The sequence below is a fragment of the Sciurus carolinensis genome, chromosome 12 (assembly GCF_902686445.1).
Source record: "Sciurus carolinensis chromosome 12, mSciCar1.2, whole genome shotgun sequence".
In the NCBI taxonomy this organism is placed as follows: domain Eukaryota; kingdom Metazoa; phylum Chordata; class Mammalia; order Rodentia; family Sciuridae; genus Sciurus; species Sciurus carolinensis.
In genome coordinates this window covers 109,372,485-109,386,656 of record NC_062224.1, presented here as the reverse complement: position 1 = coordinate 109,386,656, position 14,172 = coordinate 109,372,485, and the positions used below count along the sequence as shown (strand labels likewise).

General features: G+C 49.5%; 1 protein-coding gene across 4 annotated transcripts in view; it reads right to left on the bottom strand.

Moving 5' to 3' along the window:
• The window catches only part of Tnr (tenascin R), a 389,754-nt gene that overhangs the window by 80,456 nt on the left and 295,126 nt on the right, over window positions 1–14,172 (bottom strand). For 3 of the 4 annotated variants that reach the window (XM_047521322.1, XM_047521321.1, XM_047521319.1), the window contains exon 3: window positions 1,880–2,438. In XM_047521322.1, the coding sequence (XP_047377278.1) occupies window positions 1,880–2,378 (499 nt within the window). In that variant the 5' untranslated portion in view covers window positions 2,379–2,438. Of the gene's footprint in view, window positions 1–1,879; window positions 2,439–4,517; window positions 4,641–14,172 lie in introns of all 4 variants that reach the window. The other variant, XM_047521320.1, reaches the window with a different exon arrangement.

The window sequence follows — 14,172 nt, the reverse complement described above, 5'->3', positions numbered from 1 at the left end:
CATTGCAGTGAGGTGGAGGGATGACTCCAAAGGCATGTAAGTTCCAGGCCTCTCATTCTCTCTCTGGGCAGGCCCAGGGGTTCCCACAGACTCAGGACAGTCCTGTGTCAATAACTGCTGACTCAGTTATTGACTGTGGCGACTGAGAGGGATCCGTGGGGAGTGGAGGGTGTAGGTTGAGCACTGGGTCAGTCATGCAGAGGAGGGTCGTGTGTTAAAACCCGTCCTTCCTGCCATCCACTGAAGGTCCATCCATCAAAGCTCAGCACCAGGTTGCTTCAAAGGCTTTCAGAGTGGGGCCTCAGCCCCACTCTTCCTTTGCTGTGATCCTTTGCATTCTTTGCATATCTCTGTCCTGACCCTTCCAATGATATAGCTACAGTGGTTAATTGATCTGTCTAAACAAACTCATTAAGCAAACACACACTGAGTACCTGCTTGGCATCCTTGTCTGCACTTGACCCTGAGGATGTGAAGTCTAGGAAGTTCACTCTGCTGCTTCACGCAGCCCTTGTGGCTTGAAAAATACTATACTGGCACTGCCCAGCGGTTCTTCCTTGTATGATCTTTCCCATACAAGGGATTTTCTGTCGGGGATCCCGGTAAAAAGACCACTTACAGGAGCTGCCCTGCTTCTTGAGCAGGGAAGAGACCCTGTGACACTCCCCTGCTCTCTACTCCACTGAAGGGTGGGTGAAGGAGTCATCCGTTCTCCTAAAGAACAGGAGACTGAACAATGGAGCTCCCTCTTCTAGTCTTCAGGTTGTTTGTCCCTCGTGTTGGTGGCGGGGGAGGAGAAGGACCTGAGGAAAACCCACCAAACACTTCACTTCTCAAAGACTGTCCCCGGCCTCTCTGTGACCCAGGGAGAATGTGTGTGATAGCCCTGGGGGACTGCAGAGCATCCTCTGCTTAGACTGCATTCCATTCTCATCCCCAAGAGGCCTTGAGATACGGGACCCTAGAGGTGGACACTGGCACCCAAGAGAAGGTGACAGATGCCCCTGCTCAGACCCTGCATGGGTCTGGGGTACCCTGAGGGAGGAGAGAACAGATGGGCGCAGGCTGAGTGGGGTGGAGCCCATAACAGCTCCGCTTCTGTGGTGCCTACCAGAAGCCAGGTGCTGTGATACTGAATAGCCCCGTGTTCTAGTCCGTCATCTGTAGATGAGGAAAGGAAGGCATAGGCTCCGTGACTTATTTTGGTCACAAGCTTGGAAGCAGCAGAGGTGGGATTTGAATTCCAGAAGTCTGGCTCTGGATACTTAATCAGGCTTGACAGAGAGGTGCAGACGGCAACTGGTCAGTGTTGCTAGTTGGAGGTGGGCAGTGAGGCACACATCAACCCTCCGAGGGTGGGATTCGCTCTGGGTGTGAGTGTGTGAGTGCATGGGGCACGCAGGCGTGCGTGCTTGTGGAGGGAGCAAGGCTCCATCTGGCTGGGGAAGAGGCGGACAGGTCCTCTGAGACCTTAATGACTCTCATTTACTCCGGAGGGAGAAAGGCTGCGATCGGGTGAGCAGAGCGCCTGCCTTCTCCAGTCCCTCAGGTGAGCAAGAATAGATATCAATCCAACAGCCTGTGAAGACCAAAGATGAATGAAGACAGACATCAAATTCCCTGCCTTCCGTCCGCGTTGCTGCGCCGCGCCGCTGTACCATTACCTGACTCATCCCCCCCAAATCAGGTTAATGTATTTCAAACTGGCTGAGCAGTGTCGGGCATCCCTGGGCTGCGTCCCCGGGGACGGGCGTTCAGATCTCACACACTCGCAGGCCAGCCGCGGATGAGGGCACTTTTTTAAGATGCAGGATTTTGCTCCCTCACTCCACCTCCCTCTCCGCTCAGCCCCCTCCCTCCCCGCCGGGCCCGACTCTACCTGTGGCCGCACTTTCTTGACAGCAGTTGCTGGCACACTGGTCCCGCAGCACGGACACCTCCCTCTCCAGCATCTCGATCCGGCTCAGCAGCTCCTGCAGCACCTGGGTCGAGCCGGCACACGGGCAGGCCTTTTTGGGGAGGTTGATCCTGTGGGTGAAGGTGACCTGGCTCTCGTGGTCCGAGGTCTGGCCTGTGTACTCTGCCAGAGTCTCGTCTTCCGCACTCACCTCCTGCTCGGCCGAGGCCTCCAGCCCCGAGGAGCAGAGGCTGTCCAGGGGCACGTTGATGTTGTACACGTGGTTGAAGACCATGGGCTGCTCTTTGCTGGACGTACTGTAGTTGCCAAGGCCTCCCTCCTCCTCCAGTGCCTGCCTCTGGACTCTTTCCGTGGTCACCTCCAGCTGACACTCTGAGGGCTTGAGCATGGAGCCCAGAAGGATCAGGTTGACACCAATGAGCATGTTCTTCAGGACCACTGTCTCCCCATCTGCCCCCATCCTTTCAGCCAGAGCTCGTTCAAGACCAGCCTGCAGCACACGGCATGGAGTTGTGGGAATCTGTAAGAGAATCCAAGGACCAATGCAACCTCTGAGGCCCGCATGGTGCCATGGCTTTCCTGAGCCCTACAAAGCTGAGGTATGGGTAGACAAAGCTTCTAGTAGGCACTGGGAAGGGACAGTGGCTGCCAAGGCCAGAAAGGCCCAGGACTTTGTTCCTTGGAGGACTGGATCTCTGAAGAGGGACACTGCTTTTGCATGGGCTGTTCAGGCCTAGAAGTCAAGGACTCTGGCCTGCATGGCAGGAAAGTTGCTTCTAGAAGACACACCAGGGATGGGAGTGGGGCTGTGTGGATAGACTGCCCTCTTAGGAGAGCTCAGACCTTTCATTCTGGATGAGAACTAGGTGCAGGGGACCAGAGAGCCCTAGCTGAACTCCCACAGTCCCCCGAGATCCGTATCAGGAAAGGGCCCCACCAGCCACTTCAGAGAACTTACAACTCCTTTAAACTCACCTATTCAGTACCAGTTGACTTTTGTGTAACCAACCAGGCAAATAATACAGTTCCAGGTAATTGTAATTGTTAATTATCCTTGGGTACATTTGTGATTATCTGGGACTGTGTGAGCCCAACTTTCTTTTAATCATCTCATTAGTATAGTTCCAGGGCTCTGTGACCACAGGGTGCCTTTCTTCCAAGGTCCTGCTGAAATTGCTAAAATAATAAATTGCCTCCTCTGTTCGTTACCTCGTCACCGGGAACCATGGAGTACAATAAATTCACAGTAATGAAAATCTATTTTACAAAAACTGTGTTCCCTTTTTATTTCCTGTGTAAAAAATAAAAGAGACTTACACACTTTCCATTCTTAAGGTTGAGAGCTACTAAGATTAAGGACTTGGGAACCAAGTGAGAGTGACTGTGAGTCTGAAGAGAAGGCAACAAAAGGTAGCTCAGAGTCACGGGAGGTGTGCTGTGTGCAGACCGTGCTGGTCTCTCACTCACCCCGGGGCGGCGTACCCCGGCCCTTCACCATGTACTCAACTAGCAGTGGAGCGATTTCTGCCTGGACAGGTTAAGGTTTGCAGGCCCGCTGTACTGACCCCCAAACCGGGCTCTGTGTGCCAGCACCTTTCTCGAAAAGGGAGTCAACCCTATCTTGTCTCTGAGGGAAATTGTGTCACTTCTAGAATCTTCCCAGAAATGCTGAGATTAGGACATTCTGCTTGGGCCTCCTTCAGTGTTCCTTCCTTCACAAAACATTCTCCTCTCGCCTATTCCCTTCTGTCCCCTCCTCTGTTCCCCCAATGCAGGCTGAATTGACCCCCACTACTCCATGAGCCCCATTCTGATAGCACTGACGGTGCAAGACCATGGCCTCCTTGGCTTGCGTGTCCCCCCCTGGATTGCCAGGGCAACTGGGGCCAGCCTGAGTCTTTTTTTTTTGAGGGGGGGGTAGAGGTTGAACTCAAGGGCACTCGACCACTGAGCCATATCCCCAGCCCTATCTTGTATTTCATTTAGAGACAGGGTCTCACTGATTGCTTAGCATCTTGCCTTTGCTGAGGCTGCTTTGAACTGGTGATCCTCCTGCCTCAGCCTTCCAAGTTGGGATGACAGGCATGTGCCACCTCGCCTGGCCAGCCTGAGTCTTATCTGCAGCATGTGACTGTGTCCAGGGCAGGGAAAGTGCCCAGTGTGAAGTTGCTGAATGAATGGATGGGCATGAAAGGTTGTTTGTTCAACATGAAAGGTTGAACAAACAGATGAATTAGGAGTGGGCAGAAGGTTGGTTCAGTCTCCAATTCGTTTGGTCCCTCTCCATTAACCCCCAGTCATGCACTGTTCTCCTCAATTTCAGCTCTGAACAATGTCTGAGGGATGACTGAACGAGGGGTAACATATATCACTGACGACCACAAAACCTGTCTTCTTATTCAGCCCATATGTTGTATATTGGACTGTCGTCTGCCCTGTTTCCAATATGCAGATGAAGCAGAAGACCAGACCAGTGGAGATCACCGACTCCCTAGCCAGGTGCCCAGGTTCGGGCCTCAGTCCCTTCACTTTCAAACTGTGGGAAGACCCCTTGCCCTCTTTGTGCCTCAGTTTTCTGATCTATAGAGATAATACCTACCTTGAGGGATGGAGTGATGATTGAGTTATTATCTGTACGATTCTTATAAATTAAAATCAATATGGTTTGCAGACAGGTAGATAATTGTTCTGGTTCTTCTATTCAAGAACTGCCCTGAAATTGCTAGAACACATGAAACGTTTTATTTATTGGGTGGCATCAGAAAAGCCTGCTCCTTCCCATAACCTTGTCCAAACACAGTGAGGTCCTGAGTGTTGCAGGAGATGGTGAGTCATCGTTCACATTGGGGGAGGTAAATCTACCTGGGGACAGTGGAGGGTCGTGTCCGAACCAACCACCTTCACAACTGAAGCTCTTCCCAAGCCTCCCGTCATCCCAGCTCGACTTGCCTTCCTGATTCCCGTGTTCCAGGCATTACTTCCCCAGAGAGTCACTTCTGCCCTTGTTATTGAAGCCTTTTCAGGAACGTCTCTGCCCTCAGTCATTACACACTGAAGGGGCCTTGCTATCTCTCCTGCTGGGTTAAAGTTTGTTTATCTGATCCATGTTGGTATTACTGAACTCTTTTTTTTAATGGGAATTATCACACAATACGCTGTAGTACTTAATGCAGACTTCTGCACATAGTAGATACTTAATAAATAAATAATGATGTTATAAATGAAAAGAAAGACAAGTGCCAGGGAAATCAAGAGGGAAAGCAAGGTTAAGTCCCACACTTTGATCCAAAACAACAGCAACAAGATTATAGAAAGAGGGGGAGGCACAGTTTTGTATGTGAAAAACACTTGAGATTTCATTCAATAATTAAACTGGCTATGAGTCAGTTAACAGTAACCTCTAGATTCTTATTTAAATATAGGCTTTATTAATTGAAATATAGAAACCAGGATAGACGAGGGTTTGCTCTGCTTTGCACTGCTGATCATCAATCACGTCTGGGTGGCTAGGGTGTTAAAAGGGCTCAAAATTGTGTCATATGAGAGGGAGGAATTTAATATTTTGGTCCAGAGATGAAAAGACTCAGGAGGTTATTCATTCCTGTATCACTCATTCATTGAACTTTTTAAAATTAAGTACATACTATATCCTGGCCCTTGGGTCATTCAAGAGTGTGTGGGGATGGTGGAACAGTAAATAAATAACAAAAATAATTATGTGTATAATATATACTATAGCACATTACATATTTTATGCTGTTTAGTGTGATAATGTGTGGGTTTGCATCAGAAAGAGGTAATTGCTGTGGAGAAGAATAAGAGATCAGTGGACCAGCCGGGGAGTTAACAGGGATAGGTGGGTCATGTGATTCTTTAGAGAGGGCGTTGGAGAAGCTTCTCTGCTAAGATGATAGCTAAGTGGAGCTCCATCAGAAGCAGGGTCGTGGGCAGAGCAAATGACAGTGAATATGCAACCCAGCCACGGGGAACGGCAAGTGTCAGGAGCAGACCTGTGAGTCTGAGTGATGCTATGTCTGGGGCCAGGTGAGGAGCTGATGCTGGGAGATGAGGTAAGAGAAGTGGTGGGGTCTAGATTGTGAATGGCCCCATAAGCCACCAGAAGGACTTTGACTTTGACTGTGGATGATATATGGTCGCTGTTCTCAAATGCATCCACACATTCAAACATTTATTGTGACCTCCTTGCAGTCCTTGAGAAACGCTAGGTCTCAAGGAAGAGATAAAAATGTAAGTGAACATAATGACGATGCAATGTGATAATGACCGTGAGTAATAAGTACTAGAAGTGCCTAGAGAGGCCTGCAGGTAAACACGCAGTCCTACGGGGCAGCAGGGAAAGCGACACAGGGACGGGTGGGTAGACGTCAGTGCTGTTTGCAAGTATTTCTGGTGTGGCTTTCTAGGCACACAGTAAGACAACATTTTCCAGCTCCCTTTGGGTTAGGTGAGACCATGTCACTAGTTCTGGCCAGTAGGTTGTGAGAGGCAGTGATGTGTGTCCCTTCTGGGCAGATGCATTGTGTTGCTGAGGGGACATCCTCCAGACCTTCCTCCATGGCAACTCAGTGTTCAAGATGGCGGCTGGTTTGGCAGTCTGGGTCCCCAAAGGACTACAGTGAACAGAGTTCTGCTGAGTCATGGTGAATGTGCAGATTGGGGAGAAAATCCTCTCGTTTTTGAAGCACAGATTTTTGGGATTGCTTCCCCACCTACACACACACACACACACACACACACACACACACACAGCATAACCCCTTCTATCAGAAGATAAATCCTGAAATAGACCTTAAGGAATTACTCTTTAGTAAAGACAGCAGAAGTTCATTCTATATGGAAGAAACTGCATCTGCTAAAACTCTGACATGTGCAAGAACATAAGTATCTGAACGGTTGTGAAATGCTAAGGGTTTAGACATTTACATAGCACGAGGTCCCAGCGAAGTAGCTTCCGTCCATTGGGGAAATGAACACGGGAAGAGATTTTGGTCCAATATGAGACTATCTGTCCTGGTAGTGAGCACTCCGGTGGTCATGATGGGTAGTGAGCTCCTGGTCACTGGAGGTGTTCAGGCACAAGCTGAAACACGATTTGGTGAGAATGCTGAAGGGGGTTTTCAAGCATCGGAGGAGACTAAATGGGACTAAAATGAATGCTGCAGTCTTTTCTTTGTTGATACTTCATAAATTCACAGTCTTGGTGGACTGCTGGAATCTACCCACAACAATACTGCATTAATTTCCTAGGGCTGCCATAACAAATCACCACAGCGGGTGGCCTGAAACCGCAGAGCTTTATCCTGTCACAGTGCTGGAGACGGCAAGTGCACAATCCAGGTGTCGGCAGGTCAGTTTTCTCAGAAGGCTCTGAAGGACACTCAATTCCTGCCTCTTTTCGAGTTTCTGAGGATGCCCGGGAAGCCCGGGCAACCCTAGCCTTGTGGATGCAGGGCAGCAGCCTTCCCTCTATGCTCCGTGTGTTCCCCTTGTGTCCTCACACAGTCACCTTCTTAGAAGCTCGCCGGCCATACTGCATTAGGGGTCCCACCTCCTCCAATCTGCAGAGGTCCTAGGGGCCAGGACTTCAACCCAAAAGCAGCTTCGGTGTGTAATTCAAGCCATAACAAATACCCAAAATAATTGGACCCAACTAAACTTGTTCTTTGTGTTTCTTTGCCTCATTCGTCATAGAAATCCTATAGGGTAGGGAGGAGTGATATTTGGGAGTCTGGATATTTATGGTTCTGGGATGATTTGGGCAACAACCAGTCAGAATGGGGCATCAACCAACCAGAAGGGGATGTCAATCAATTGGACCAGCCACAGATAGTCAGTAGGAGTGGGGCCCTGTGGCCATTGGCAAGGGTGGTAGGTCCTCTTTTTACTTCCATTATTTAAGATGAAGAAAATGAGCTTCAGGAAAGGCCAAGGAACTTGACCAAGATTGCACAGTTAATGAGCAGCAGTCAGGACTGAGCCGGATCTCGCTGGCCAGTCTGTGTTCCTCACTGTTGGTTCGCAGCCAGCTTTAATTAGTGGCCACACACCGTTCTCAGGACAGACCGAGAATCAACACTCTGACATATCAACATTCTCCTCTCTGGGGTTCAGATTTAGGGCTTCCTGACAGCCATGACTTTTAGCTTAATGTTTTCTCCACCAATCCAGTCTAGTTCCCCAGAAATTGCTTCAGTCTCTCCCCCTTGAGAGAAGGCTTGTCTGATGGCTTTTGATTTAAAAATGCACAACTTCTCCCTGTCCTAAGACTCAGGAGCAATTCTAAGCCAGTAAACCTTGGTCTCCTCTAAGACCAGAGGAGTTGGGGGACATCTTTTAAACTTGCCCTTTGCCAGGAAGTTCTCTACTGAGCCAGCAGTTACTGAAAACCAGGGCCTGGCACGGGCTCCCTCTGCCTCTCTGATCCCAGGGGGTGTCCCCCTCAGCTCAGCCACAGCCATTGCCGTGGTTCACTGCAGCCCCATCTCTCTGCCTCTCTCAGGAAGGCAGAGAAAGAGGGCTGGATGAGCGGATGGATGTTCTGGCTGCAGCTGCCGAAGGAGGAGGGAGGGAAACCAAGGCTTACTAAATGTCTACTTGACAAACATGCCAGGTTTGGCTATGCTTATGTCACTTAATTATTTTAAAGTGGACTTCTGTCCATGTCCCCGAAAGCTTCCTCCCCTGCCTTCATTCTTTCCCTCTGCCTCCTAGTTCTCTGCTGTTGCAAAGAACACTGACTGTTCTTTGAGGTCATTTGCTTTTGCATTTTCCAGTGAGGGTGGTGGGCAGATTTTTATAAATTGTCCCAGGAAGAACTGGCCTCTGGCTGCAGCATGCCTGGAATGCTGCATTAGATGCGTGTGTCCATGCTGTGTCTGTAGTGGAAGGTGGCAGGTGCACACTGAAGCCAGATGCAAACCTCTGATTCCAAAAGTGACTTAGAAACTCCTTTCCTCCCTCTACTGTCTTCCTGTCCATCAGACCTGTCATTCCACAGGACTAGTCAGTCTCCAGGACAAGAAGCAAAATGGACCAAAGAATAAAGTAGTGGTGGGAGAAGGGGTGCCGTGGACTGATGGGGTGTGTCCCCTGCTAATTCATATATGGAGGTGGAGACTTCAGGAGGTGACAAGGATACAGGGCATTCTCGTGAATAGGATTAGGGCCTTATAAAAGAGGCCCTAGAGCGATCCCTTGCTTCTGTCACTATGGGCCTGCAGCTAGAGGGCACCAAGAACCAGAGAGCAGACCAACATCAATTATCTACCTATGCTTTGAGTTCAGACTTCCCAGACTCCAAAATGGTAAGAAATAAATTTTTATTGTTTATTAACAGCCAGGTGTATGATATTTTATTACAGTCACTCAGGCTAAGACAGGGGAGAGGAGGGAAAAATCAGAGAAGGAGGGAAAGAGAAGATGGAGAAGGAGCTATGGACAAGCACCAGGCTGGTGAGAGAAGCCAGCGACGTTCTACAGGTAGGGAGGAAACGTAAACCTGAGGGAGAGAGAGCACACCCAGGGTTCAGTGTCGCACTGAGAGTCGTGAGCAAGACAGATAGCTAATGACCCTCCAAATGAGAGTGCAAGAGTTGCGGTAATTCGATAGATGGATACTCGAGAAATCCGTGTGGTTCCATTGATTCATTTCCTCATTTCGGCTTCCTTATCAATATAATTATCATGGCCAGCACCAGAGGTGTCTCTGGGCAATTTGTAAGAGGTGGATAACAGGATGGGCCACGAGGCTGATTCAGTGTGGAGTTAATGAGGTGTTCACTCCCTCTTAGGGAGGCTTCCCTTTCCCTTCCCTTCCCCCACCTGCACCCTTCTGCCTTTATTTCTTCACACTGAGAGCCTTTTGAAGGTAGAGAAAAGTCTTCTGTGAGCATCACCTTTCACAGCCGGAGGGGAAGGGTCTCAGAAGGCCAGGGCACTGGGAGGGAGGGAGGAGAGAGGAGGAGAGGAGGACAGCCAGAGGCGGCCATTGACACCAGGCCCCTGGCCTCTCTCCCCTTCTTCTGTTTCCCAAGTCAGCAAGGGGATGGAAGAGACAGATGGGGCAGAGGGACCTGAGGGAGAACCGCTGACCGGTGAGCGTGAGTTTCCAGGGGGCGCGGGAGATGATCCGGGCAGGTGGGCGGCCAGTGCTCTCTTTGGATCTTCCAGCCTCCGTCAACCTTCGTCCCCGCAATCTCTAGGGGTGATTTATAAGCCAGAACCGAATCTGCAGACGTTTTTTCGATATGCTTTTTTTTTTTTTTTTTTAAGTTAGAATTAGTTTAAAAATAGTTCCCTCCCTGCCGTTGGGATGCTCTGTCACTCGGAGAAAGAGGGTGATTATGAAAGACGGGGTGTAACGCGATCACGCCGGCCCCATTGTGTCAGCCGGCCGTGCTGGGCCGCGGGGAGACGGCAGTGCCCGCCGGGCTCCGTCAGCACCGGGCCTTTATTGGACCTGTCAGATTTCTGAAAAGAACCCGAGGGCAGAACACTCCCAGCAGACAGGACTCCGCGGCTGGCCCAGAACACGCAGCCAGGGAGCAGGGTGGGGGCTGCGGAGCGGGGCGTCACCTTCCGCCGGGCTGGGCTGTGGACCCTGCGAATCACGTGCACTCTGCTGTGCCCCCGTGTGGGCGGGCGTTCGCAGGAAGGGCTCTGGCGGGGACTTGAGGGTTCTGCGTGCATTGTCTGGCACAAGCGGCGAGGCAGATGCGGCTTCACATCAGTATGGATTAGAGAAGCCACGGAGGGACGCGGGACCTGGCTGCTGGCCTTGTCCCCTGGCTGTCTTGTTCTCTCTGGGTAGCTCTGATTGACCTGACCTCTCATCTGCAAAATGGGGTCTTAAATATCAGTCAAGGGAAGGACACAAGTGAGTCATGAAAATCTCATGCTGGGAAGTACACGTGGGTCACCCAGATTCCAGCCTCAGTGTACAACGCCACAGGCGAGGCTCTGTGAATGTGGTCGCTGGGATCACCTATTTCTTTGGGGGCAATTATGGCTAACAGAAAGTCTGTCTTGTAATTTTGCTTCCAAAACATTATGATATATGATCTAAGTTTCCTCTTGCTTTTTGGTAAATAGAAATCCCATTTAGGTGAGAATTGATCCAATTTTTAGAGACTCCAGAGAATTCTTAACATCAGTAGAGCATTTGACAGTTACATATATAGGGCCCCATTTAATGCTCACAATGGTTGATTGGATTATTCCTCCTTGTAGATGAGGCTTGGTGCATGGGGGAGGATTTGCCCAATTACACCCAGTAAGTGAGAACCCATCTAGGTCCCGAGTCATAGCTCCCACTCTTAACTCAGTGGATGCCACAGCCTCCCTCCCTCTGATGCCTCTATCCTTTGGAAGGAGGTAGGACATAAATAATGGATTCCTAATTAATCTTCACCATTTTGGTCAGAAATTGTTCCCAGAGTCTGACCTTTTGCTATCATTAGAGTCTATTTTTCATCTGTGTTTCTTGAGCTTGGAGAACAGCATGTCGCCATTCGCCGTTCAATTATTCTTCTTGAAGAGTCATTTCACCTTTCATCTTTCCTTCTTTACATTTAATAAACCGCAAAGAAAGTTCCTTTGCAAGAAAGATTGCCAGCCAGACTGCAGCCCAAATGGATGGTTTCCATTTCCTACCTAAGAGAACCCTTAGAACAGGCTGAAATATTGGGTCTGGATATAAAGAGTGGCCTCTGTCCTCCTGGGACTTATAATCTAGTTGAGATGACTAAACTAATGCATGTGAATCAGAAGGCCAAGGCAAGACAGTTCATTTGTATGTATTAATCTGAAGAGCACTCATTTAAAGTTTAGTAGACACTCTAAAGGTGTGAGAGAAGTGACCAGAGAAGACTTCCTCAAGAGTCAGAGTCCAGACAGAGGGATGGTGCTAGAAGGTGGCTAGTGTTGTGGGCAGTGGATGGTGAGAGAGGACAAAGTGCAGTGTAAGCAGAGGCCAAGGCCAAATGCAAGAAAGTCTGGCCTCTGCAGGGACCTTCTTTAGTCTTCATGAAGGCTTAAAGCCCATTAAAACTAGATTATGAAAATAACACACACAAACCTTGTGGGCTGGTCACATTGGCATTGCTATCTATGGATTAGTGGGTCTTGGGGCTAACCTGGAGCCATGCTGATCTACAAAACATGGGCTGAGAACCTCTTAGAACTGTGGATATAGGGATGGATCACTTAATTTTTAGAACTTTGAAACTCTTGAGAAACAACCTCAGGAGTAATTGCCTTCAAATTATATTCACCCATATCCAGAATACCAGATACATTCATCTGCTCTAAAAATACCTAATGACAGACTCGGATATCAAATTCATGCTGTTTCCAATTATATGATGTAACTATATTGGAGTCAATCCTTCTAGCAGGAACCAGATAATTGACTTCATATTAGATATCCATTAATTTCTTCAGATGGCTGGTAGGTTGGAGGTGGCAACTTATTAGGTTTCGGCTCTAGTGGTCTAAAGGAGTTATTTACTTCGTTGTGTAAATGATGTCTTTCAGAGCGTGAAGAGGCACCACCCTGGCCCAGAGACTACAAGCAGGCGAACGATCCTTCTAGTGCGTGAAATACTGTAATTATTTTCTACCTGAAGTTTGAGGTAGCTCTGACGGTAGTGGCATACAGAGCACGGCTTGCTTTCATTAAATTTGGGTATCCAGATTGCATGCTGGGGGCTGGGCGAGGCTCCATTTGAAATGTCGGGGCAGGCTGGCAAAGTCTCTGAGGGCCTGGGAGAAAGTCACTCCCGTACCCAGAAGAAATGGCAGACGGTGATGCCTACCATGTCAGAGGTATGGGGAATCCTCCTGGGATCCAGCAGAAGGAACCATTCAGCGGCAGGACTTAAGAGAAAGGTCAATGGAAAAGGAGGTCTTTGAGCTGGATCTTGAAGACTGAGAAAGATTTTGAGAGGAGGAGACCCTGAGAAGGCAGAGGATGTGGGCGGGGCAGAGACTGAGGAAGGTCTTGCTGGTGGAAGGGTGGGGTTCCTGGGTGGCAGGGCAGGGCTGCTTGTGTTCAGGGTGAAGGAACTCAAATATTGGGGTGGCTTGACTGGCACCTTGAGATATTTGCTCTGGGTCCTGTGGGCCTTTGAACCATCATTAGTTTTCTGCAAGACTCTTTGACATCGGCAGCTGCCATTGACCCCAAGACAAATTCCAATGTGGGAGAGAAAAGAAATTTTTTTTTTTTTGTTCCACCGTTTATCTTATTTTTCAGTTATTTAGTTGGCAAGGCCCAGATTAGCCTTCCTCATTACTTCCGAGAGTGGTTTTTCAGGGTACATAATTTCTTAAATTCCTTTCCTCTCTCTCTTTCTTGATAAAATGCATTTTGCTGTCCATTAAGTTAGACTGCATCATCTTTGTTCATTATTGTTAAAAGGGGGCACCAATGGAATTCAAATGCTGTTTTATTAACTGCTAAATTCAGGATATGTATTGTAAAATATTGGACTTTTAAATGTCTTCAATCTGAATAAAGACAGGAATTGACCATTCAGTCACGCGCAGCTGCCTTTCTGACAAATTAAGAATACAGACGGTGCCGAGTGAGCGCGGCAGGGCGCTGAGGCCTCGGGAGCCCAGCGCGTCTCCCTGTTCCGGAAGTTCAGGTGTGATCTGAATGTGCCCACCGCGAGGATGCAGGGTGTCCACGTGGCTCGGGGCTTTTTCCTGACGTCCAGTTCCCTGCTAGGTGTCCCCCTTCCCGGCTCCCGCCTTCTGGCCTCTTCTCGGCCCAGTCCTGGAGCTCTGCCTTGCCCTCCGGGTCCCCCCTCCAGCCCTCTCCTCCCTGGTCTTTTCCCGGGCCCTTCTCATCCCACCGAAGGGGAGCCCCAGCTGGAGCCCAGCACGAGGACCGTGAGGTCCCTGCCCCGTCTCTGGGAGGTCACTTGGCTGTCTGTGCCCCTCAGGAGAAGGTACTGCTTTCTCATCTCCATCTGACTGACTCTCTTTCCAGCTTCTGGTAACTTCTTACCCTCTTCTTGCCTCTTCTAGAGTTTAAGGGTGGTAAGAGGTCAGCGTCCACTAGCTGCAGACCACCTGGATCCAGGGCCCCCGCTGACCCACTGTGGCTGTCCGTGTCGTCCCTCAGGCACCCACATGGTCTCCAGGATGGGCTGTGACTCTAGACATTTCCTCCTGTCCCCTGTTCTACTTAAAATTCTCTTTTGTCTGTGCTTCCTCATCCCCTCAGT